Genomic DNA, 23409 nt, shown 5'->3' with positions numbered 1-23409 from the left:
CTAACATTCAATCTTGCAGTGGAAAGCTTGTTGAGCACATCAATATCTAAATACTACCAATTAATTTTGTCATAATCGGACGCACATGGCTTCATTGGTGAAGCACATTGGCGCGAATCGAGTGGATGCTTAAAATTAGATATTTAAAAATGACATTGTGTTTCAGGCAAAGCTTTTGGCACTCAACATAACCTAGAAGTTCACGGAGTGGTCCACACGGGCTACAAGCCTTACGTGTGCAGGACTTGCGGGAAGGCTTTCGCTCGCCGGGCCGAGATTAGAGACCACGAGAGGACACACACAGGTACACACACATTAGTACTTATATGTACTTTAGCACTTGTTTTTTTTGTATTGTGAAAGTATGGAAGCAGTGGACGTGGGTATAGATCTGTATGTGCAAGGGTGGGATTTTTAGTTTCACAGCCAGAATACTTTATATTATAAGTAGAAATCACTTAACGATGTCTGGAGTTTTGAGATAATGTAATGTCGAACAAGATCTTCTTGTCAACGTGTTAAAACTGTGAACTATTTACTGGAACTAAGAACTGCCCCTCTTATTTAGTTAATCGCACTTCGACTCCAGCGACTTCCGGTTATTGCCTAGATCTTCTTTTCGGACAGTATCATCAAACATGCAAATCGTTATTATTATTAGGATTGTTATACGTTAGAGTTTCATTAATGTCTGTGTCGGTAATTCTTGTTATCTGATTTGTGGCCACGTGGCTAATCAGTGTATTAACTAAATCTAACTGAGTGATTATCAGGATTGGCTAGTCATCAGGAGACACAGGCCCCACCAGTACTTCTATAACTAGTCAAAAAGAATTATAATTAAATAATTTAAAGAACTACCAAAATATTCTTACAGAATTAATTATCTAGAATATAAAATTATTCAAGTAAAAAAAAATCCCCACTTTCCTGGCCAATTAAATAAAATTAATAAAATTGATGAAGACTTGGCCATTGCTGTGAACGAGAAGACAAATCGATATTAACATCATACCATCTCGCAGTGGCATGGGGTGGTAGTAGGTTGTTTAAGATTCAACATAAATAGTACACACTAAACTTTGTATTCGATGAACTAATTGCAGATGGTGCTGGTTAGTTTTTAAAATTTAATTAAACCCTGCCTAAATCAGACTAGTTTAGGTATGCTATGGGCAGTGACGTCCCTAGATAAAATGCCGCCCCTAGGCAGTGCCAAAATGCCGTCCCATTTTTTATACAGTATTTTTATCACCCTTTCATGAGTCCAATATCTAAGAACTGTGTTGTATGGATACATTACTAACAAAATATCAGACTGTAATTATTCGCAAATCTGCACGCGTCATTTCTGGTCACCAAGGACGTCGAAGGGCAACGGAAGTAAACTAGATATTGCGAACTCGACAAAACCAGTGAGTTGTATTTTTAATGGAAACATATTTTCGTTATTACTAAGTTTAGGTAGCTATTTCTATATATTCCAAATGATTCTCCTCGATTTTCCGCCCTTCGAGTAACTGCCTCCCCCAAGCGACGCTCAATCTGCCTACCCCCACGGGACGTCACTGGCTATGGGCGATTATGCCATAATTTTAGATTTTTTATAGATAAACAAATATTTTTTGACTATTGTCTACTATGGCTTGGATTAGGCAGGGTTTCATTGAATTTTAAAAACTAACAATCACTGTCTACAGATTTTGTACTCTTAGTTCAATGAAAACAAATACGTTTGACTGACAAAGTTTAGTGTGCACTATTTATGTCGAATCTTAACAGCCTACATCCACCCTTCGCCACTGCCATCTCTCTCCATCACAACCAACTGAGATTGGATGAAGGTTGTACGAATCTACAACTTCAGTTATAGTCAACGAAGTCGAGAAGATTTTCTTTGGATTAAAAATACCGAACTACATGACTGTTGGCACAGAAAACACCACACGCTTACTTGATTTCACCTCTGTTATATCCCACATTTAATTAGAATATTAAAAGGCATTGTTATGATTATGTTTTTAGGTGAACGGCCGTATATTTGTGATTTGTGTGGATCAACATTTTCGCAGCGAAGTAACTTGCAATCACATAAGCGGGCGACGCATTATGATGACAAGCGATACAAATGTCGAGCATGTGAAAAGAGCTTTAAAAGAAGAAGGTAAATGATTAATTATCTTATAATTTTACTACTTCATTACTTATTGTGCAATATACAAGGGTGAGTGTGCACACTAAAATATTGGATATAATTTTTTGGATATTATACCTTCTAGCTATAAATAATTTCTTTCAATGAGAAGTACGAGGGGAGTTCCATAAGTTCGCGAAATGGTGGTGAAAGTTGCAAGAATTTTTAGGTATACTTGTGCAATTTCGAGCTGATATTCCATTAAATCGCTTCCAATATTCAAAAGAACAAATGAGTGTTTCACAAGCATAGTGAACCAAATCCAAAAATATAATTTTTGAGATTACTGCATAAAAGATGTGCGAAAAGCTTTAATTTATTAACTGCAATAGTGACCGTAGTCCTACGTTGACTAGTTTCATCATAAATAACGTTGATTGTTTGGAGCGGTCGGAAGAAATGAATATCCTTCCGAGCTAGAATGGACCAAGTCCTTAACCCAGTACTCGTGCCGATTTTAGTATGACGAATTTATTCTCTGCGACTCATTTTTTCGTATTGTTTAACTGCTGTGCTTCGGAATATAAATGGCAATAAAAAATAAGTTTTACTACTCATTGGACACCTAGATACATTAAGATTAACATTAAAAACCCGTAATAAATCAGTCATAATGTTAAAAAAATTCGAACAAATAAATTCCATAAGCTCTTTTTGGCGTTATATTGTATGCACTGCATGGTGCACTTCTCAAGTGGTAATAAATATATCAGGCATCAATGTTTTCGAGTAGGATCGTAAATATAGCACAATTTTAAGGTATTAACCCTTTCCCGGCGACCGTATTCCAGTAGGATACAGCTAGTACGTAACACATGGGCGACCGTATAGCAGTCAGATACGCAAACCTTGACCTGTGGATAACGCAAGAAATATTTTTCATGCGGCATTGAGAATTTTATTAAAAAATAGCCCGATCCATCCGCCTACTTCCACCTATATAACTTTGTCAAAAATATGTTGTTTTAATTTCATAAACATCGATCTTTCGAACCCTCTCGATCTATTGAGATTCGCCGGTACGATTGCATCAGTTCAAATCTACGCGGTATTTTACAGCGCCTGCGGACTAGGTATACAAAATATTTTCATTCGAGTTGAGTGTGCGCCGAGTGATTTATCGTGTCAAGTTGAATATTCACCGCGATCTTTACAACACCATGTTTGCGGGAATAAAATACAACCAAAAAACCGAACCTGTGTCGTCGAAATATTTATAAATATGTACTTGAACTTGTGTTCTGGATTATGTCATTTATTTTTATTACTCATGGTCATGTCGTCATGTGTCACCCCAATTGTTTGAAAGTCATAAATCGAGCTCGTTATTGAAAGTCATAAATATGTCGTAAAGATACGTCCACACGGAATGAAAAAATATAATATTTTATTATATTTTAGTTAGGACGATTGCGAGTTTTACCAATAAATTACGAACTACTATGAAGGAATATATAAAACGTATAAATAAACGTAAGTATAAGAAAAAACACACGGGTATACAACATAATATAAAATGTAAATCATGGAATATTGACTTTTCAACTATATTACATATTATCTTTGTATGCAATTTAATGTTTATAAAATTTTAAAACCTCACGCAAAAAATGTTTTTATAGCACTTTTACAAGCACGCAGCAGATTTTACAAAATAAATATTGTTTTTTTTATAAAACATAAAACGACAATCACTAACATAACACAATGCTCAATAAAACTGAAAAGTTTAATCTAGTAAAAATCCAAATTACACTCAAAAAAGAACATAAGAAATTATTACAATATTTCAACCACTGTGGACTCAACTTTACGCGACCCATAAAACTTGTAATAATATGCGACACAATAAAAGCTATTATTTTCAATATTTTTAACAGCATTTTTAAGTGTTTCTAACATGACTAAAATAAAATTAGTGTCAGTGATTTATTTCTTTTCATTGGCGCACAATCACAATGACGCGTTTTTACGTCACAAACATGGCTGCGTAATTTTTCGGTACAGGGACTATGGACGATTTTATTCAAGTATTCACAGCTAAATTCAACAATCGATTCTATTTTTTAGTGTGGCACTTCGAACCTTATGTATCTAGGCATGATAACAGTAATACCAGCTATTTTTAATTGCCGTATTTATCATAATACAGCGAAGCATAGCATTTAGAAAAATGGTACAGCAGAGAGGGCCCCTTTCATATTGAAACTGACGCGGCGGCCGGGTTAAAATATAAAATAAAATTTAACTTATATCACATCTGTCATTATTCTTCTATTTGCTCCTAAGAAAAGTAAAATAATTCACAAACAAAGTGAACCAAGTCCATAAAAAAATGTTTATGTTAATGTTTCAATTTTAACAGAAAAGTGCTTTTGTACAAAGTAAGTCCAACAAATGTACTCAACAGAATTGCAATCATACCTTTACAGAATTAGAAATAATCAAATATGTATGTTTGAACCAAGTTTACTCAAAACTAACCAGAATGGACTTGGTTCACTATGCTTGTGAACCACTTAAATGCAAGTCTATGATAATTTAAAAAATGTCAAATATTGAGCTCCATGCAATAATTAAATTCCTCACAAAACAGGGAAAAAGTATAGTAAAAGTATAAAAGCATAAAAAGGGTGGTTCAGCCCCCAAGTAGTTTAAGGTCGTACCATCGGCTGGGAAGGGTGGAAACATTGTTTTGGGATTCACAAGGAATTCTGTTAAAAGAATATAAACCAAAAGGCACCAATATCAGAAGACACGCTAATATTCGAAGTTTGATTTGAAGAAAGACTTACACGGAAAACATTTTGATGATGATGTGTCCCTATAGGCAGCCGTGTAGGAGCATTTTGAAGACAAATCGGAAAATTATTTTTATGAAGGTTTAGAAATATTAATCGATAGATCTAAGAAGTGTATTCATGTCCGAGGAGATTATATTAAAAAATAAAAATATAAAACATATTATATACATATTCTTTTCTTTCTGTCCCATTCTGCGAACTTATGGAACTGCCTTCATATCTGGATGCAGAAAAAATTGTTTGTATTATGCCAGAAAACTATTACATAGTTTACCCAGAGCAATAACCCAATAGACAACCATTTCCGGTTCAAAAATAGTATGTTATTATAACCTTCACTTTGTTATAATCGAAAATGATAATTTACTGAAATTTCTTTACTTATATTATGTTTTTGTAGACTTTTAGAATATCACACAAAAGCGTCTCATACGGGTGAGAGGCCGTATAGATGCAGCATATGTGAGGCCACTTTTGTTTATCCTGAGCACTTCAAGAAGCATCAGAGAATACACAGCGGAGAAAAACCATACACCTGTGAGGTAAATCATGAATGACCACTCCCATCTCTATAATTTACCATATTATCTTGTATAATTCGTAATCCCTATTTTGTTCCAAAAAATAGATTTTTATTAACAAATTTAATGTCTACATACCTACCCTACATTTGTCTTTCGAAACTAGAAAATTGTGTAACTCTGTTTTAATCGAAAATTGACTTTGAATGCCATCTAGTGGCCGTTGATAATATCTATCCATCTTGCAAATTTTGTAATTCCAAAAAAATTGTAAGATTGTTAAATCATGAATGATTCAACTCCAAAACCATATCGTGGGTCGGGATGTGAAGTCAGATAAGTCACAAATTGTCATTTTGAGATATAGCAAAAACAAAGTTCAAAAAATTCCCCACATTCCCCTAATAATAGTTATGTTTTTTTATGGGTAACAAATCAAAGTACATGTAATTGGCTTTCAATTATAAGTCCTAGAAGTATTCTAACTATTTTGTTTCATTAAAACTTAATTGGTTTAAAAAAAAGGGAATTGACTTAACTGGATTTGCACAAGAAATGATTGACTTACCTTACTACGCACAATGTAATATTGTTATTTTTTCATGTTAATCCGACTAATATTAGCAATAAAACACACATTTTAGACATAAATCTTATTGGTTTATTGAACAAAATATTATATAAATTTAAAAGTAGCATTTTTATAACTTTTTTTTACTTTAATGTTATTTAAGTAGTGAAAAGGCACACAAACCTGAATATTATAATGGTTCATCGTTATCATTAAACTTCAGTACGGATTTCTTCAATGGTATCAGGTTAAATATCGTTGACTATCTCAGATGTCTCAAGTGACTCATAAAATTCTCTATAATACGGTGAAATGTATGGAAGTAAGTCTATCAAATCTTTCGTCTTGTCTCGTCTTATATATGAAATTTGTTAAAATGCAGTCGTCTCGTCGAGAGTTCTTTTAAATTTAACTATTCCCGGTTCGTGTTTGTTGAATTGAAGCCACTTAATATCTCTCCAAACAAAATTATTCCCATATGTGTCTATTTTTCTGAGTGGCAATGGTCCTTTTAATCGATCCAAGTAGTTAAAAAAATCTGCACGCGTCATTTCAGTGACTTTAAAAGGATTTTTCTTTGCAGCCTCACACATTGATTTGGCCCAATCATGAGGATGTTCGATCGTTCCACTAAATTTCTTTTTTTTCTTCTCAATTATGTGATGGTCACTATCGCACTCCATATCTGTGTGGCCAGGGACTAAAAAGTGTGATCAATTTTGCTTAAAGTCTCAGAATGTTTTACTGCTATCATGCACATTACAGTTACGTAGCTATTTTTGTTTTGACCCACACATCTATCAGAATACATGATCATAATGCTTAATATTATCATGTATCCCCTTGGTTAAGTATTTGAACAGGCATGAAGCGATATCGTTAGCTTTTCTATTAGCGAGAGTCTCATGGTACACATAGCAATATCCCTGGTTATTATCACAATCATGCCCTGTCAAATATCGTTTGTAAAAGGCAAGGAAATTTTGCTGCATGTCAAATGTTACAATTTGGCAAGAGGAATCTTGCAAGTACTTTTTATCACAACTTTTAGCTGAATATACAAAGTCAGCTTCGTCATGATGCTCTTTCTATTCCAAACGATTTTTATTTCTTTCTTCATCGTTGGTGGAATTCTTAATTAAGTTAAGTTTATCGCATTTTTGGCAAGTATCCTTATTTGGCCGTTTGAATATTGAGTTCATGCCATGGAATATTTCTGCATATAAACGAATATTGATGGGATTAGAGCTAATAACTCTTCAAATATTGAGAATACATCACAATTATTGTCAAATGTGGCGGTAAGTATTTTCTGACAGTCCTTTCTAGAGCTATGAATCTTATACTGATGGAGTTGAGAGTGTATGTGTATTTGCTATTTGCCTATCTTCTTCGCTATCTTTGTTTTTAGAGATATTTTTCCTCTTGCATATTCTTGAATAAGTCTACCGGAAGTAGTCGCACGTTTTTTTTTCAAAACATATTCAAAAAAATTGTAACTTTCACTTAACGGCCCACGTGCTCGTCGTAGGTCAAAATTGAGTTTTTATTGTATTTTCAAACCATGATCCTGGACACTCCTTAAACGTTGTAGATAATCTATTTATATAATTTTGAAGCCTTATTATCCTTTATAGTTATTTTAAACATTTGATGACTGCATAAAGTATTTTTGTTACATAAAATAGTATTCTTTTAAACCTCTCGCTCTAATGTTTTAGAATATAGTCATATTTCGGTACATAACTGTGCAGTGGTGTTAAGATTTTTTACATTTATTAATTTTTAAACGCATTTATAAAACCATTAGTATAATTTATTACGAGATAATTTTTGTAAAATATTCACGATAAAAAATTATATTGATAATCTCTGTGATCCCAAATTTGACAAGAATTAGGCATTTTATTATTCAAAAAATCGGCAAGATAAACACATTTGAAGATGATTCTAAAGATACTTATTATAAGCTATGTCTTTGACCATTCAAGTGTGATAAACATCCTATGAATAATGATTGCTTTATAATAATTATTGACCTAAGAATAAGGTAGTGTTTTTTTGAAATACGCCATTTCTTTTGTCATTCCCCAGTGGTTAAGCTACAATATACGGCCGTAGCCATAAATTGACAAACTATAATTGAAGTAGGGAGTAAAATGATATTGACGCGCGTGTTTGAACATGTACCGTTTAAAAAAAAATAAAAAATAAATCGGTTAGGTACATGTTCAAACACGCGCGTTAACAAAATTTTACTCTCTATTTTAATTATAGTTTGTCAATTTATGTTGTAGCTTAACTACTAGAAAATGACAAAAGAAATGGCGTATTTCAAAAAAACACTACCTTATTCTTAGGTCAATAATTATTATAAAGCAATCATTATTCATAGGATGTTTATCACACTTGAATGGTCAAAGACATAGCTTATAATAAATATCTTTAGAATCATCTTCAAATGTGTTAATCTTGCCAATTTTTTGAATAATAAAATGCCTAATTCTTGTCAAATTTGGGATCACAGAGATTATCAATATAATTTTTTATCGTGAATATTTTACAAAAATTATCTCTTAATAAATTATACTAATGGTTTTATAAATGCGTTTAAAAATTAATAAATGTAAAAAATCTTAACACCACTGCACAGTTATGTACCGAAATATGACTATATTCTAAAACATTAGAGCGAGAGGTTTAAAAGAATACTATTTTATGTAACAAAAATACTTTATGCAGTCATCAAATGTTTAAAATAACTATAAAGGATAATAAGGCTTCAAAATTATATAAATAGATTATCTACAACGTTTAAGGAGTGTCCAGGATCATGGTTTGAAAATACAATAAAAACTCAATTTTGACCTTCGACGAGCATGTCCCCCCTTAATGTTTTTAATGTACAACCTTTACAAATTGGTTTCCGTAGCAGTTCAACAGTCAAGTAATATTGAACTGTTACTTGGCGATAATGTTGTTTTCCTGGTTCGCTTTGTCTGATACAACTTTTTTTCGTATTCATAACTTCCATTGTAGGTACTTGTTGTGTAACTTTTTCCAGTATTTTGTGCAACTTTTTTATCATTTCTGAAGGCTTTGTATCATCCCTTAAGTTACATTTTTGGTGATTATTACTTCTCGATATTACAATCGAGAACGAGGGTAACAGGTTAAAACATTGTTGTGATGTGTAATCGTGGAAGCACTATTTGAGCATGAAGGGCGGGGCTCTTCAATGTTGGTAAATTAGACTGTAATAATTCTTGAATATTAAAATCAGGATCTTTTATGCTATCAATTGAATCGTCAACATACAAGTTATTGGCGTATGTGGTTGTACCTAGAAGCAAGATTATTTGTTTGGATATTGTGTACGTGTTTTTAGATTTAAATAAATCAAATTCGATAAATTTGGGATATTTTTTATTATTTACAAATAATACACATACTTATTTATATAAGTCATAATTTATTATAATATGACTATTTTACTTAGGTTCTGTTGTTATTTTTTTTCAAAATTTCTCAAAACATCTTAAAAAATACGTTAGATTCACCAAAATCAACACTGAGTAGGTATGACGTTTGAAGGTAAGCCAACTATGAGTAATAAGGTAAGTCACACAAAATGTTGACTTATCTGACTACTCATGTGACTTAACTGTGTACACACCCCGTAAAATAAAAAATATGTTTTGACTGAAACTGCATGTCGCCAATGGTGAGACGTACGGCTTAACTGACTACACACAACGAAAGATAATTTTTTTTTTAGTATAGTGGCATTCATATCTCATTTTTGCTGTTTTGTGACTTACCTGACTACACATCCCGACCCACGATATATTTGTATAGGAAGCCAAAATATTTTTTGTCTCTCCTGTAAAGTAAGTAGTGTTTTTGGAGTTACAAAATTTTCTAGTTTCAATGACATTATTTTATCTATCTATATTTCAAAAATCAATTAACATATAACAGAAAAATTTTCATACCTCATAAATGAATTTTGGAACTCCACTACATTGAAACAAAATGTTTTACTGTTTCCTGGATAAATGCAATTGCAGGATGTATGGTAAAAAATGACGATTTCTATGACACCTGTACAGCTGTAAACTATATATGGAATAGCCTTGAAATAGGCCATTGTCTCTATTGCATAACAATAGGGAAAATCGTATAAAAATTGTAACCATACCTGGAAATCGGGAAACTGGAGAAATATTAAAGGGAAGTTTCAGTGAACAATTTTTTTTGACACTTTCGTGTTGAAGAACATTAATGAATTGTAACAAAATAATTTTTTAAAAGATAGTTACCTACTATATTTTTGTGAATAGTAACTAAATGTTTTATTGAATTTTCATTAAGTTGTCAGAATGTTCAGTGTTTTTTTTTCAACAGTTCAATATACTTATTATCCATCTATTTGTCCATTTTTTTTTTTTTTTTTTTTTTGAATTATTAATAACCATGTCCTTGCTTTTTCGTACAAGGTGGTTGTTAGTAATTTTGAACAATCACAAACACCCAGGCTTTGAGAAAAACACATAAATGTTTTTGTCATGACCGGGAATCGAACCCAGAACTCTCGGGTGGAAGGCCAGCGCCTTACCCACTGCACCACGAGAGCCATTGTCCATTGAAGTACCTCTGAACTTGAGACTAATTTAGACCATTGTGTTTCAATTATTGTCCAAGAAAAGCAGTTTGGAAACACCTCAGATAATAATTATATAGATTCACGCAAGTGTGCTTTACCACCCAGTTACAATCCAATTGTTACAGGTTCATGTCTCATCGGGTGTCATATTTAAAAAAAAAAAAAGTTTTTTCTAGTACTTATGTATTATATGAGGTGTTTTCAAATTTTGTAGGTATGTTTAATACATATCAAGAATGTTACATTCTCAAATATTGTAAATTATTCGTTGAATAAATGAAATAGTTTTGATTGTTATGATTTAATCACTTAAAATATATTGAATAATAAAAACTCCGTAGAATACAACCTCGTCTTAAAAGTTATATAAAAAATGCAATAACATGACAGTACAAGTGCTGAACCACTAACAAAATGTATAAATCAACCATGTTGGTGTGTAATTTATATTAATATAAATATTATATACCTAATATTATTATGGTGTTTTGGCAGGTGTGCGGCAAAGCATTTAATTCCCGTGACAATAGAAATGCTCACCGATTCGTTCATTCTGACAAAAAACCTTATGAGTGTCTTGATTGTGGAGCCGGTTTTATGAGAAAACCGCTTTTGTATGCGCATATGCACGCACAGGTGAGATTGCTTACTATGTATATTACTAGGTCAAGATATTAACAATTTAATAGAAACATTCAAAATGATATTCACCAATACTGCAAATGGTATGGTATCATTGTAAGTGCAATATCTATAAAAATGTTGAGGAGATACAATAAACCTTGTTACTGCGTGGGTTTGCTTTCGCAAAATTCGAATATGCTTCTTTCACTGTATTTATTTTAACATGAATCTCTTAAACCGGTTCTATGCCTTCAGCGAGTTATCTCGCTCTATGAGGCCGTAATCGACAGGCCGCACATACAAATTTCGCGAGTTCCCTCGCCCGACTTTAACCCGGCACCTGCCTCAAAAATCGTATGACGCACCATAACTACGCATGAATTTCATTATCGTCTTTGTTCTATACTAAAAAAGCAATAAAAAATATGTCACAGCTCCAGTCGAGAACCCAAAACCATTAAAATAATTTCGACACACTAAAAAACCGTAATAAATCAGTTATAATATCAGAAACACTCGAACAAACGAATGCTATCCAAATTTGAAAGAACTCACCGTAAGACGCCATTTTGTAGCCAATAGTTAGAGCTCTGCGCGGTGTGTACTATTTCGACACTTGTGCATTACGTTCCCACGAATTGAAGTGTTACTAATTTTCAAGTGCATATCGATAAATCACATATTAATGTCTTCGGGTTGAGTCGTAAACAAATATAAAGGGGACCCTTTTAATATATTTAAACTACACAAACACTTAACTTATTGAATATTATTGATAAATTAACACGAACTCAGATATTAAAAAAAAAACAAATACAATAATAAACCTATTTTAAAATTCTTTTGACGTGTGATATATTTTAAAGCAAGGTGACAGACATAACGCAACATCACACGTTGGGCACATATAGCGAGAGAGTTTTGTTTTTTTCGGATTTTTTTTAGAATTCCCGCATACGAAACATCTCCTTCTAGGCTTATCGGTATTTTGTGTCGGTAAAATGTATTCTGGCAAATGTCCCGTTGCACTTTTGGGCAATAATCGTACGGGATTATCGCTAGTTGACGCTGTCGGCTTGGGCAGGGGTGCATTTGAAATTCTCACACAATATTTGTTCACTAATTGTTTTATTACACAGAGTTGAAAATCGCCCAATGTTTTTTTGTCACATTTAATAAATTTATATAAATAAAAAGCATTTAATAAATATAAGTCGATCATGTGGAATGCGACCTTTTTATACCACTTGATCGACTTTCTCATACACGACAAGTTGCTAAGCATCATGTCGGACTTATCTACCGTACCCATATTTTTGTTATAATCTATAACACATTTTGGTTTTTCGATGTTTTCGCCAGTTCTATAGTTCACTTTTCCCGTTGGTCCAAATGATGCATCGTGGAGGGTGGATAGCATGTGAACATCCCTCCTATCGTGCCATTTCAGAGCCAAAAGTGGACTATTGTACTTAGACTCGGTATCTCCCTTTTTCAGTTTGCTGAACTCTGGCATATCTTTACGATTTTTTCTCACTGTACCGCAAGCATTCGTTTTGTGAGAGTGAAGGTATTTAAAAAGCGCCGGACTCGAATACCAGTTATCACACCATAAGGTGTGACCTTTCCCGATGTAGTCTTTCATTAGCGTTGTCACTACCGCACCGGAAATACCGAGATTTTCATTGTCTTGTATGTCAGTCCCTTCCCCACAATAAATTATAAAGTCAATAATATATCCTGTCATTACGTCACACATCACAAACATTTTTATTCCAAATCGATGTCTTTTGGAAGGAATGAATTGTTTAAAAATTAATCTACCCTTAAACACGATTATGCTCTCATCTATGCAAAGATTCTGATACGGTATCATCGTTTCCCTAAAAATTGTTCTTGTGTGTTCTAACAGTAATCTAATTTTAGCTAGTCTATCATTTGAGGCGGTCACACTAGGATCAGAAAAATGAAGCATTTGTAAAATAAGTTGGTATCGATTTCTAGCCATTATTTTCCCAAAAATGTCTGCATGCAGGTAAGGATCGGTACTCCAATGTTCCTCTATCGACGTGTGCTTATTTCGAGTCATCAGCATTGATACGGCAAAAAATGTATACAACTCCGGCACTGACGTGTCTGTCCAATTGTGTGATCGCGATTTCGGTCCAAGGTCTCCCGCACTGTACGAATGGTTAAAAAATGTATTCGTTTGGTTCACTATTTCCGACATTATATTTTTATTCAAAAAATGTTCAAAGAAAAGACATTCGGGAGAGGATTCGTTCAAGTCGTTCGATGTCACGCCAGATCGACAATCATTGAATTCGTGAACTATTGGAATATACGGGCCAGTTCTCCACGACCGCAAAAATTCAATTGGCTCGTCAGAGTCCGTATCGTCGACGTCATGATCAGTCTCATGCTGTTCCAATTCCTCTTCCGACATATCATAATCTGAGTCCAATTCCTCATTAGTACGCACATTTTCTTCCTCCATATTTACGCACTATAAAACTATGAAATGTTTTTAAAATGTTTAACTACAGTATTAGGGAACGCCAAATCACAGAAACCATTAAACTCACACACAATAGTTATTGATATCAGTATTAATTTTCACATTCACTAAAATGGGACACGGTAGACAGTACAAAAAGTATTTTAAAAATCGCGGTAAAATAAAATCATACGTTCAATAGTTAATCATGCCAGTTTTAATGTGATAAGTACACCAGACAGCAAAAAAAGTATTTATCAACGATTGCGGTAAATATTCAACTTGTATGCGATAAATACAATCCCGCGCAATGGCCCGCTCGGTTGAAAGTCTGTCGTATACTGCGCAGTCGCGGCGCGCAGTTCAAACTGATTTCTGTCGACCGGCAAAACTTGGCCGTACGAATTGGTTCGAAACTTTGGTGATTATTTTATATTTAGAACCAATGCTTTTAAAATATGTCATAGGTGGCAGGAGAAGGACAAATCAGGCCAAATTTACGTGAAAAAATCAGTCCCGTATGATAAATATGGACGCGGTGACATCGATTTATACACATGCGCATTGCGAATTTGGCCGATTTGTACAAGGTGTGTGACATCGGCGCCGGCCGGGTTAAGCTCAAATTACTAGCCACTGTCGATTGATTTGCATAATCTAATAAACACACAGTGATATCTGTTTGAATAATTATGAAATACTAAGCCACATATTATTGGTATTACAGCGATTGTAGTAAGAGCTTCTCTCTACATTCAACGTGTTGTTAAAAATCTGCGGCCTGTCATACTGCCATAGTAATATCGTGAGGCATAGAAAAGGTTAACTGTACTGCGCAGAATCATGCCTAAGTTCGAAGCCTCTTTAAATGTTAATGAAGAAGTACACAGACTTAATTTTAGACCTGTACAGGGTTTATTTTTAACACTTATAAATAATTAGATGAACTCATAAACTGTCACTTTAATTTTTTTAAAGGTAGGCAGGGAAGTTATTGTTACTCTTATCATTGACACTTTGTTGGGTGAAATCGATGTGTCTTTCGTCAATAATTGCGGGTGGTCGGTAAAGTGGTTGGATGCGTAGAGAGGTGATAGTGGTTTAACTCTCTACTTGGTCACCTGCCGGCAAGCATACTTAGTAATGGTCAGATCGTAAAAAAAGATGCGGGGGCAGGGTTTAATTGAATTTTAAAAATTAACCAACATCATATGCAATTTGTATTATTAGTTTAATGAAAACAAATAAGTATGACTGACAAACTTTAGTATGCACTACTTAAATTACTTATTTTAAGAAGATAATAAAAATAATCCTGACATTTTATGACCTATTAACACACATGGAACCGGAAATTTGGTAGGCACATCTACGATCGTAAACGATATTAATAAAAATCAAAAAAAAAATTTCAAAATTTTAATATTTTTCCCCCATACATTTCATAATTTATAATTCGAATTCTTTTTCGATTTTCGGTCCCGTGGATTTCACATTAATGAGGTTTTACTGTATTTATGTCGGAACTCCACAGCCTACCTCCACCTCCGTCCTTCGCTACTGCCCTCAAATAATATGTTTCTATACTTGGAGAAGTGCAAATTTCTACATAAATATTTACAGACTTAATTTGTAATAAATAATATATAAAATAGTTGAATTAATTCCGATTGAATTTCCAGGGACACTTGAGTGATACAATAGTTGTTAACCAGCCACGGTTGGGTGCGGAAAATTGTGATCCCTCTAAATACTCTTCCATTGGTGGCACTTTTATTTTGGAGGACGGCCAAGAGGTTATCATCAGAAATGTAAGTCTAGTTTTTACTTTATTTCATTGAATAGCGAGGTCTCACAGCAGGCAGAATCTAATAATCTCTTTCGGCAAAAGAACGAATATGTCATTTTATCAACACCGCAAGGGACAAAAAAATGTTTTTTTTTATTTATAAATAGTGAAATTTCATCATGTTAACCTCTTTACTTCCGGTAGGTGTAAGTATACCTTGCACGCCGCGAATTTTATTGCAAAAATAAAATCAATTTACGTTTCAAGTGGTAAAAATGAATTCTGTTTCAATTCTGAGTGTGTGACGATATTCCCAATATATGTCGTTGTGTGTTCAACATATTTGTATGTTTAAAATAATTGATTTACGTTAAACGTTTATCTAAAATCCCGTTTAAAGCGGGACGTCCAAAGACGTCATTTTTGTATGAGCGGCGTTCCGTTCACGGAAAAGTTTGCATCTTAAGACACCATTGGCAGCCATCCGGTTAAAAAAACTGGTCCTGTTTCATCGATAAGATTAAATCTTTGATTTTCGATTTTCTTTTTGTGTTTACTGTCGTAATGTCTTATAACGTCTATTACATTTTCCATTACAAGCAAGGCATAGCAAGTGCCAGTGAGTTAAAAATTGGAAAATACTCATTCATTTATTTTTTCTAAGTTTCTAATATTAAGTGGCCCTCGGGGCACCGCTTGCTGGTCACTGATTTAAGTTGTATGTTATAATATCTCATCCTTATTCGTAGGAGTTTAATACGGGTAAGTAGCGGTTGTATATTTCATTTTAATAAATTGATATTGAATTTCAGATAAAGGAAGAAGCAAACTGTGAAAGTATAGTGCAAGATATTTCTGAACTCGGAACTTCTCAACAATCTCACGAAGGTATGTATTTCATAATTGATAAATTTTTTTTTTATTGAATGCAATACATAAATTCTATATTATAAAATACTCATTCCTTGCAAATATTATTATTTTAAAAAAATCAGTATGTACCTCAGAGTAATAATAATATAAAGGGAGTGAGTATTGCTCGGCAAAATGAAGCCTTGTTTCTTGTTTATAACGCACAGTAGAACCACAATTTTATTATTTTAAACTATGAAACGTATCATGTTACTTCTCAGTACGGCTACCAAATTTAAACACAACATAGTTAACCATATTTTCTAATAAATTAACTAAAAATACTTACCACTAACTTTATATTTAACACAAAAACAGTCAATTTCAGCAATGCGTGCTCGCAGTTTTTATGTGACTAGTCATCCAAATCAATATTTACAAGCGACGTGTACAAAAAATATTATTTAATTTAGATGTAGAAATTCTATCTTACTCCACGAATGCTTTCTCACTCGCACTTATGGTTCGTTTTTGTTCAGGCCTTGGTGCACCCAAACAACATCGAATGGTTGTTTCCTTTGAAGATTTTTATATCGTTTATAAGATTTTTAACTAAAAATAAATCAGCTGAATGTAAGTAATTCACTTTCTTGTTCTGTGGCACTTCAACTTTGGAAATAATAAGAAAACTATCATATCGTCGGTCCCTATTAAAAAAGTCGGATCTGAAATTTTGTCATTTTCGGATTATTTCGTAAAAGTTATTTAAACACTTTAAACATTTATACCACAATCACAGTTTTTTTTGTTTGTTTGAAAAATTTCGAGATATTCAAGTTAAAAATGACGGATCTACCGAGAGTGTCCGAATAACAATGTCGGTTCTTACCAACCGACATTGTTGGCTGGGCGTGGGTGAGCAGGATGCGTCGGATCTGACAGTTGCTGCTATGTTCACCGGACAGACGGATGTTTTTATAAACGTTTAGAAAAGTTTCTATAACCCGTATTTTTATTCATTATGGCAAGCAATAGGTCACAAAGGATATTTGATGAAACATCTTTGATTGCTCGTACTGAAAAATAGCATTTTGCAGATCCGACTTTTTTAATAGGGACCGACGATATATTATCTCATTTCAAAAGAGAGGTGCTTAATAATGTGATTGTGTGCACAGAACAAATTTGTAAACATGCAACACAATATTATTCATAGTCAAACCGTTTGTGGTATTATCATACCAAATGTATTTATTTTGCACTCAATGGAGTTATATCAAATGGCTCCTCTTCAAATTGGTTCGTGCTGGTGCACTGTTCGCGGTCACCATCAGCGACAGCGACATACACATTGTGGCCTGTTACTCATGGCCGGCACATGTTGCCCGTACTTCGATGCCATGTCGGTGTTCCTACATGCATCAGAGGGTGCCAACGTTCGTGATGCTTGGTCCAACATATTGCGCACATATTCTGAAACTAAAATTCAATATAATATATTATTTTATCTTCTTCCCTTTCACTCAATGACATTATCGCCATGCTGAAAAAGAAAGGAGGAAAATTAATATATTACTCTCTATACCGGTTTGTTGTAATTTTAGTTAACCTTAAATTCCACTGCCTATTTTACATAATTTACCGTTTAACTTATTGTTTATATTCTACCGATGTGACTTCAGATGTTGAATTCGTGAGGGAAGCCGACGTGTTTGGCGGTGAGATGGACGATGAAATGGATGAAGACAATGAGGCAAACGGCGGAAAGATGTTTGTCACTTCTCAGATGACCAATCACATTATCATACAAGGTAATTCAACAAATTTTTATGTCCGGCATAAATTATCAGTTTTGCTAGCATCACCGCATCCTGAGAATGCAGGAGGAGATTGCAAATGACACGAATCTGCTTATTATAGTGATCTTTCCATTTCTATATTTTGTGTGATAATTAAATTTGTGTGCGAAAGGAAAAGAGATATTTACTAAAAGAGTTAAATATACCAAAATAATCATGCATGTATGCGTAAAAGCAAGTCAAATCGATGTCTCTGAACTATGTATTAAATACTCTCACAAAAATATACAAATTCCCATACAAAGTTGTCCAAAACTCAATCTTCTTTCGATTCCTCTGCAAAGTTGTGATTTTAGACTTTGTATCTTCCTTTTGCACATAAGTAATTGTAATGGAGTAAAATCTTGATTATGTGTGTAACTACAATTCTTCAGGGTATATACCTGGGCCATTTGATTACAATATAATATTTACATGGTAAATTTTTGAACACCTTGAAATTCTGTGTTTCATCAACTGGAAAACTTGCATCCCTGTGAATACGGGTGATTTAATTTCTATTGTTTACACACAAAGAAGTTGTTATACTTACCATTCTACAAGTTAATATCTTTCTTATGAAATGATGTGCAGGTGGGTTGATGACAAAGAGTAACTCAGACAGTGCAGGCGAAGATAGTGAAAAGTTCCTGGAGGGCGGTGACAATGAAGAGGCAGAGGGCACCATTATCGCATCCGATGGAGATTTCCTTTCACAGCAGAGGATTCAGGTCATCGACGGAGATGCACATCAGGTAACTAAGTTCATATTATTATTATGATGATTATTATTATCCATTAGCAGTATTAGCACAATATTACAAGGCTGTCTGTAAAATTCATGTTTTATAAGATACCAACCAGTTGGTTATATGATTTTCTAATTATTGTACCTATCGGTAAATTACCCTTTTTATTCGCAAGCCAAGCATATTGGAGTTCACAAGGCTGGTATGTACATGCATATTGATGCACTCAAAAAATAACTTACTGATATGTAATTTGAAAAATTGTTAAATTTTGATATAACGTAATCATTTGTCACCTTATTAAAAAGCTATTATTTTTCAGATTTCAGATTATTTACATTAGAGCAAGTGAACTTAATTGAATTTAGCCGATATTAATGCATATTTTTTAAATTGTAACGATGTGGAAAATGACGTTTTATCTCACCAATTAGTGAGAAAAAAACGATTCAAATGATTCGATATGTACTTTGAATTGGGTTCCCATCTTCTAGGTTCCAGAAGTTCACACACACCGCCTTATAAGTAGATCGTAGATCATAGAATTATATTCTAAATTGGTGCCTTACAGTTGAATTTATTTTCCGCGTGGCCCTTGGCTATGTAGCCCAGTGTTGCCATCTTTTTCTATGCTGATAATAGGACAGAGGCATAAAAATTACAATATTTCTGAAAAATAAGTACAGGAACATTTTTCGTCTTGAACCCTTTAAAATTATGGTATTTTGGTATATTTGGCGTAAAATTATAGTATTTTAAATTTTTCGCAGAATTAAAATTATAGTACGGTTGGCATCACTGATGTGGCCCCTCTAGCCGTACGTTTAATCCGGCCCTGTGCTTGTACCAGTGTAATAAATGTTCTTTTCTTCTTTTTCAGGTAATTGAATCAGAGGGTACCTTACGATTGGTACAAATACGGATGCCAAATGGAGGAAAAGGATGGGTAGCTCTAGATTAAATGAACAGCCCACATTTTAGTTGTAAGGAAATCTATGGGAGGGTACTGATATACATCACTCTGTTAAGATTTCCAATTTGCTTTTAATTCACTGTGTGAATAAAAGCCTCAATAGCATGATAATTTTTGGTACATACACACTTTGCCAACAAAACTAAAACGTTGCTTATTGATTTTATTTTTTGTTAAACCAGGGTAGGGGAGGGGCAGTCATAATTTAAGGTATTTTAGGTTTGATTCTGACTGCGTTTTGTAAATGCATTCATTAAGTAATTATTTCATAATGTTAATTTATGTGTGGTAGGCAGTGGCGAAGGGTGGAGGTAGGCTGTTAAGATCCGCCATAAGCAGTGCACATTAAACTTTTTCAGACATACATATTTGTTTTCATTGAAATAAGACTACAATTTACAGATAGTGTTGGTCAGTTTTTTAAATTCAATTAAACCCTGAGAAACCAAGCCATAATAGATAATAGTCAAAAAATACATGTCTATCCATAAAATATATAAAAATATGCAATTAAATCATACATAACTTTGAATATTTTATAAATAGAATAATATTTTTTTATTTATTTGGTTTAGCCAGGTCTTAATGAATTAAAAAAATTAACCAACTATATGTGTAATATGTATTTTTAATCCAACGAAAAAAAATAACTATGAATGAAAATGTTTGCACAATTTTGTCATATTGCCCAAATTAGACCAAAACTATTATGGTTTCGTTTAGGCAGGGTTTAATTGATTTTTAAAAACTAACTAACACCATCTGTAAATTGTAGTCTTAGTTCAATAAAAACAAATACATATGACTAAAAAAGTTTATTGTGCACTATTTATAGCGAATCTTAACAGCCTACCTCCACCTTTCGCCACTGGTGGTAGGTATACTTTCTTATGAAATCCGAGTCAGTGTGTCTATTGTATACACAAGGCGGCTATCGACGGTAGTTTATCATATTTATGTATTGTATTATAATTGTTACAATAAGTTAGCTGTCTAAACAGCCTAATGATAAACTACCATCGATAGCTGCCTTTTATAATAGACCCACAGATTCATATTTTTTAATGACCCCACTCCACAACCCTGGTTAAAAGTCAATAGTATTTTTGCATGACAATAATTATTATTGTCGAAATTATCAGTATATAAGTGTGAATTATATAATATTCTGATTATTAATTTTGTAAATAAATACCTAGAGAAAAGTTGGAACTCATGAAATATTTTGTGATTAGTGCCTGTATTAATTATACTGTAGATGAATTTTATAAATTATTAATGTAAATTTGGCCAAAAATGTATGCATAATAAAGTAATTTTTAAGTAGTAAATACATAATAAAATATATGAATAAGATTTGCATTCTTTTCTTAAAGTTACCATTCATTTCATCTCGACTAGGTAAAGAAATATGAGGGTAAGATGAGTCGGGGAAGTGTGACATATAATTCAATGAGATGAATTTCAACGTGGTTCATGATGAATAGGTGTGTTTTAAACAGTTGAAAACTTTACCGTAGGATCTACAAAAGCATTACAATTAACCCATTCCAGATAGAATTAATTTTTCAGGATCACTTAAAAAGGCACACTGATTACTAAAATTGATATAACTCATGTATTATTCATTCAATTCAAATAAATCTTTAAAATATTTATAGGTTTTGAATTTTTCTATTAAGTATTTACATTTTAAGTAAACTTTGTGTATAAGTGGAATGAAAAAAACATGTCAAATATAGTTTTTTGGGTTTTTTAGCCTTTTTTTATACAAAATGACAGATAAAAAGTCCATGATAGAAGTAAATAATAAAAGGAAGATATACTAAAACTGGAGCTAAATATAATACTCTTCAAGATATTTAGAAGATGGAGCGGCATTTTATGTTTTTTACTGTCTCAAACACCTCATACCTAGCAAACTGATCATTATTTTGACAAATTTAAATTAAAAAAAAATTTATAAATCAAATATTTCTAAAAAAATATATTGGACTGTATATAACTAACATCATAAAATGATAGATAGCTACATATATTATTAAGGGGGGGCTGAAGAGCTCGACATTCAAATATAATTTAGTATAAAAAGGACCTCGGCGTCGTAAGTAAGTTAATTTAAATCGATCTTTTCGCAAAAATCACTAATCATCATGAATTAATATTTTTAAAATGTTAATTTCATCGTAGTTTTTAATCAAACCTGTGCAAGTACGTACTGATAACTTGGGTGGATTTTGTAGCAAACATACTATTGATATATATACGGGTATATTATTATTATAACCCAATTCAAATTGAACATAGGTTGATACTCAAATACTATTATAGTATGTTTATGATTTCGAGAAAATAGTATGATGGTATAATTAATCCATATCAATTATTTGAAAACATTACATTCGCACTTTGCAAGATAACATCAAAATATGTATATACTTACGAATGACATTCATGAGTGAGCATGGCTGAAAGCTTGGAAATGTGTTTTTTTCTATTTCAAAATCTTTTAATTGTGTATTATTTTATTACAGATTCAAGGCCAACTTCATATCTTCTAATATATAAAAATTAATATTTGTGTGTTTGTGTGTTTGTTTGTTCGTATTTAATGCGCAGCCATACCGTTCATCCGATTGCGATAAAACTTTGTAAACTTATTGCTTGCACTTGCGGGAAGAGTATAGGCTATACTAATATATAAAAATGAATGTCTGTCTGTCTGTCTGTGTGTCTGTCCCGTATGCGTTCCTATACCATTCATCCGATTGCAATGAAATTTTGGTAAGTGGTTGCATGCACACCCATGAAGGTTTCTGAATTAGAAAAATCATCATCTTCTTCTTCTTCTTCATTATATTTTCTTTTATTCGTATGGTTCCTATACCATTCATCCGATTCCAATGAAATTTTGGTAAGTGGTTGTATGCACACCCGCAAAGATTTATGAATTAGTACAACCATCTTCTTCTTCTTCTTCTTCATTCTATCTTCTTTTATTCGTATGGTCCCTATACCATTCATCCGATTGCGATGAAACATTCGTCAGTTGTTGTGGTAACACCCGCAATGGTTTTTGAATAAGTATAACTATCTTCTTCTTCTTCTTCTTCTATTCGTATGCGTTTCTATTCCATTCATCTGATTGCAATAAAATTTTCGTCAGTAATTGTGCCAACACCCGCGAAGGTTTCTGAATTAGTATAACCATCTTCTTCTTCTATTCTATCTTCTATTCGTATGCGTTCCTATACCATTCATCCGATTGCAATGAAATTTTGATCACTGTGAAGTGTTGTGCTCACGCCGCAAAAGTTTCTGAATTGTTACA

At 33.0% G+C, this 23409-nt stretch overlaps 1 protein-coding gene across 3 annotated transcripts in view; it reads left to right on the top strand.

Annotated features, from left to right (window-relative positions):
* Positions 1-21413, top strand: part of LOC147067061 (uncharacterized) — a 36210-nt gene extending 14797 nt beyond the window's left edge. For all 3 annotated transcript variants that reach the window (XM_085954440.1, XM_085954442.1, XM_085954441.1), the window contains exons 13-21: positions 167-304; positions 2026-2164; positions 5399-5540; positions 11252-11392; positions 15560-15688; positions 16479-16554; positions 18201-18329; positions 18951-19111; positions 19986-21413. In XM_085954440.1, the coding sequence (XP_085810566.1) occupies positions 167-304; positions 2026-2164; positions 5399-5540; positions 11252-11392; positions 15560-15688; positions 16479-16554; positions 18201-18329; positions 18951-19111; positions 19986-20066 (1136 nt within the window). In that variant the 3' untranslated portion in view covers positions 20067-21413. The remainder of the gene's footprint in view (positions 1-166; positions 305-2025; positions 2165-5398; positions 5541-11251; positions 11393-15559; positions 15689-16478; positions 16555-18200; positions 18330-18950; positions 19112-19985) is intronic.
* The last annotated feature ends 1996 nt before the right edge of the window (positions 21414-23409 follow it).

This window comes from Rhyacophila brunnea, unplaced genomic scaffold (assembly GCF_057557595.1).
Source record: "Rhyacophila brunnea isolate RB1 unplaced genomic scaffold, BYU_Rbru_1.0 scaffold_4, whole genome shotgun sequence".
In the NCBI taxonomy this organism is placed as follows: Eukaryota; Metazoa; Arthropoda; class Insecta; order Trichoptera; family Rhyacophilidae; genus Rhyacophila; species Rhyacophila brunnea.
Note: the sequence above shows the minus strand (reverse complement) of the source record. Positions and strands in the feature narration are given on the sequence as shown.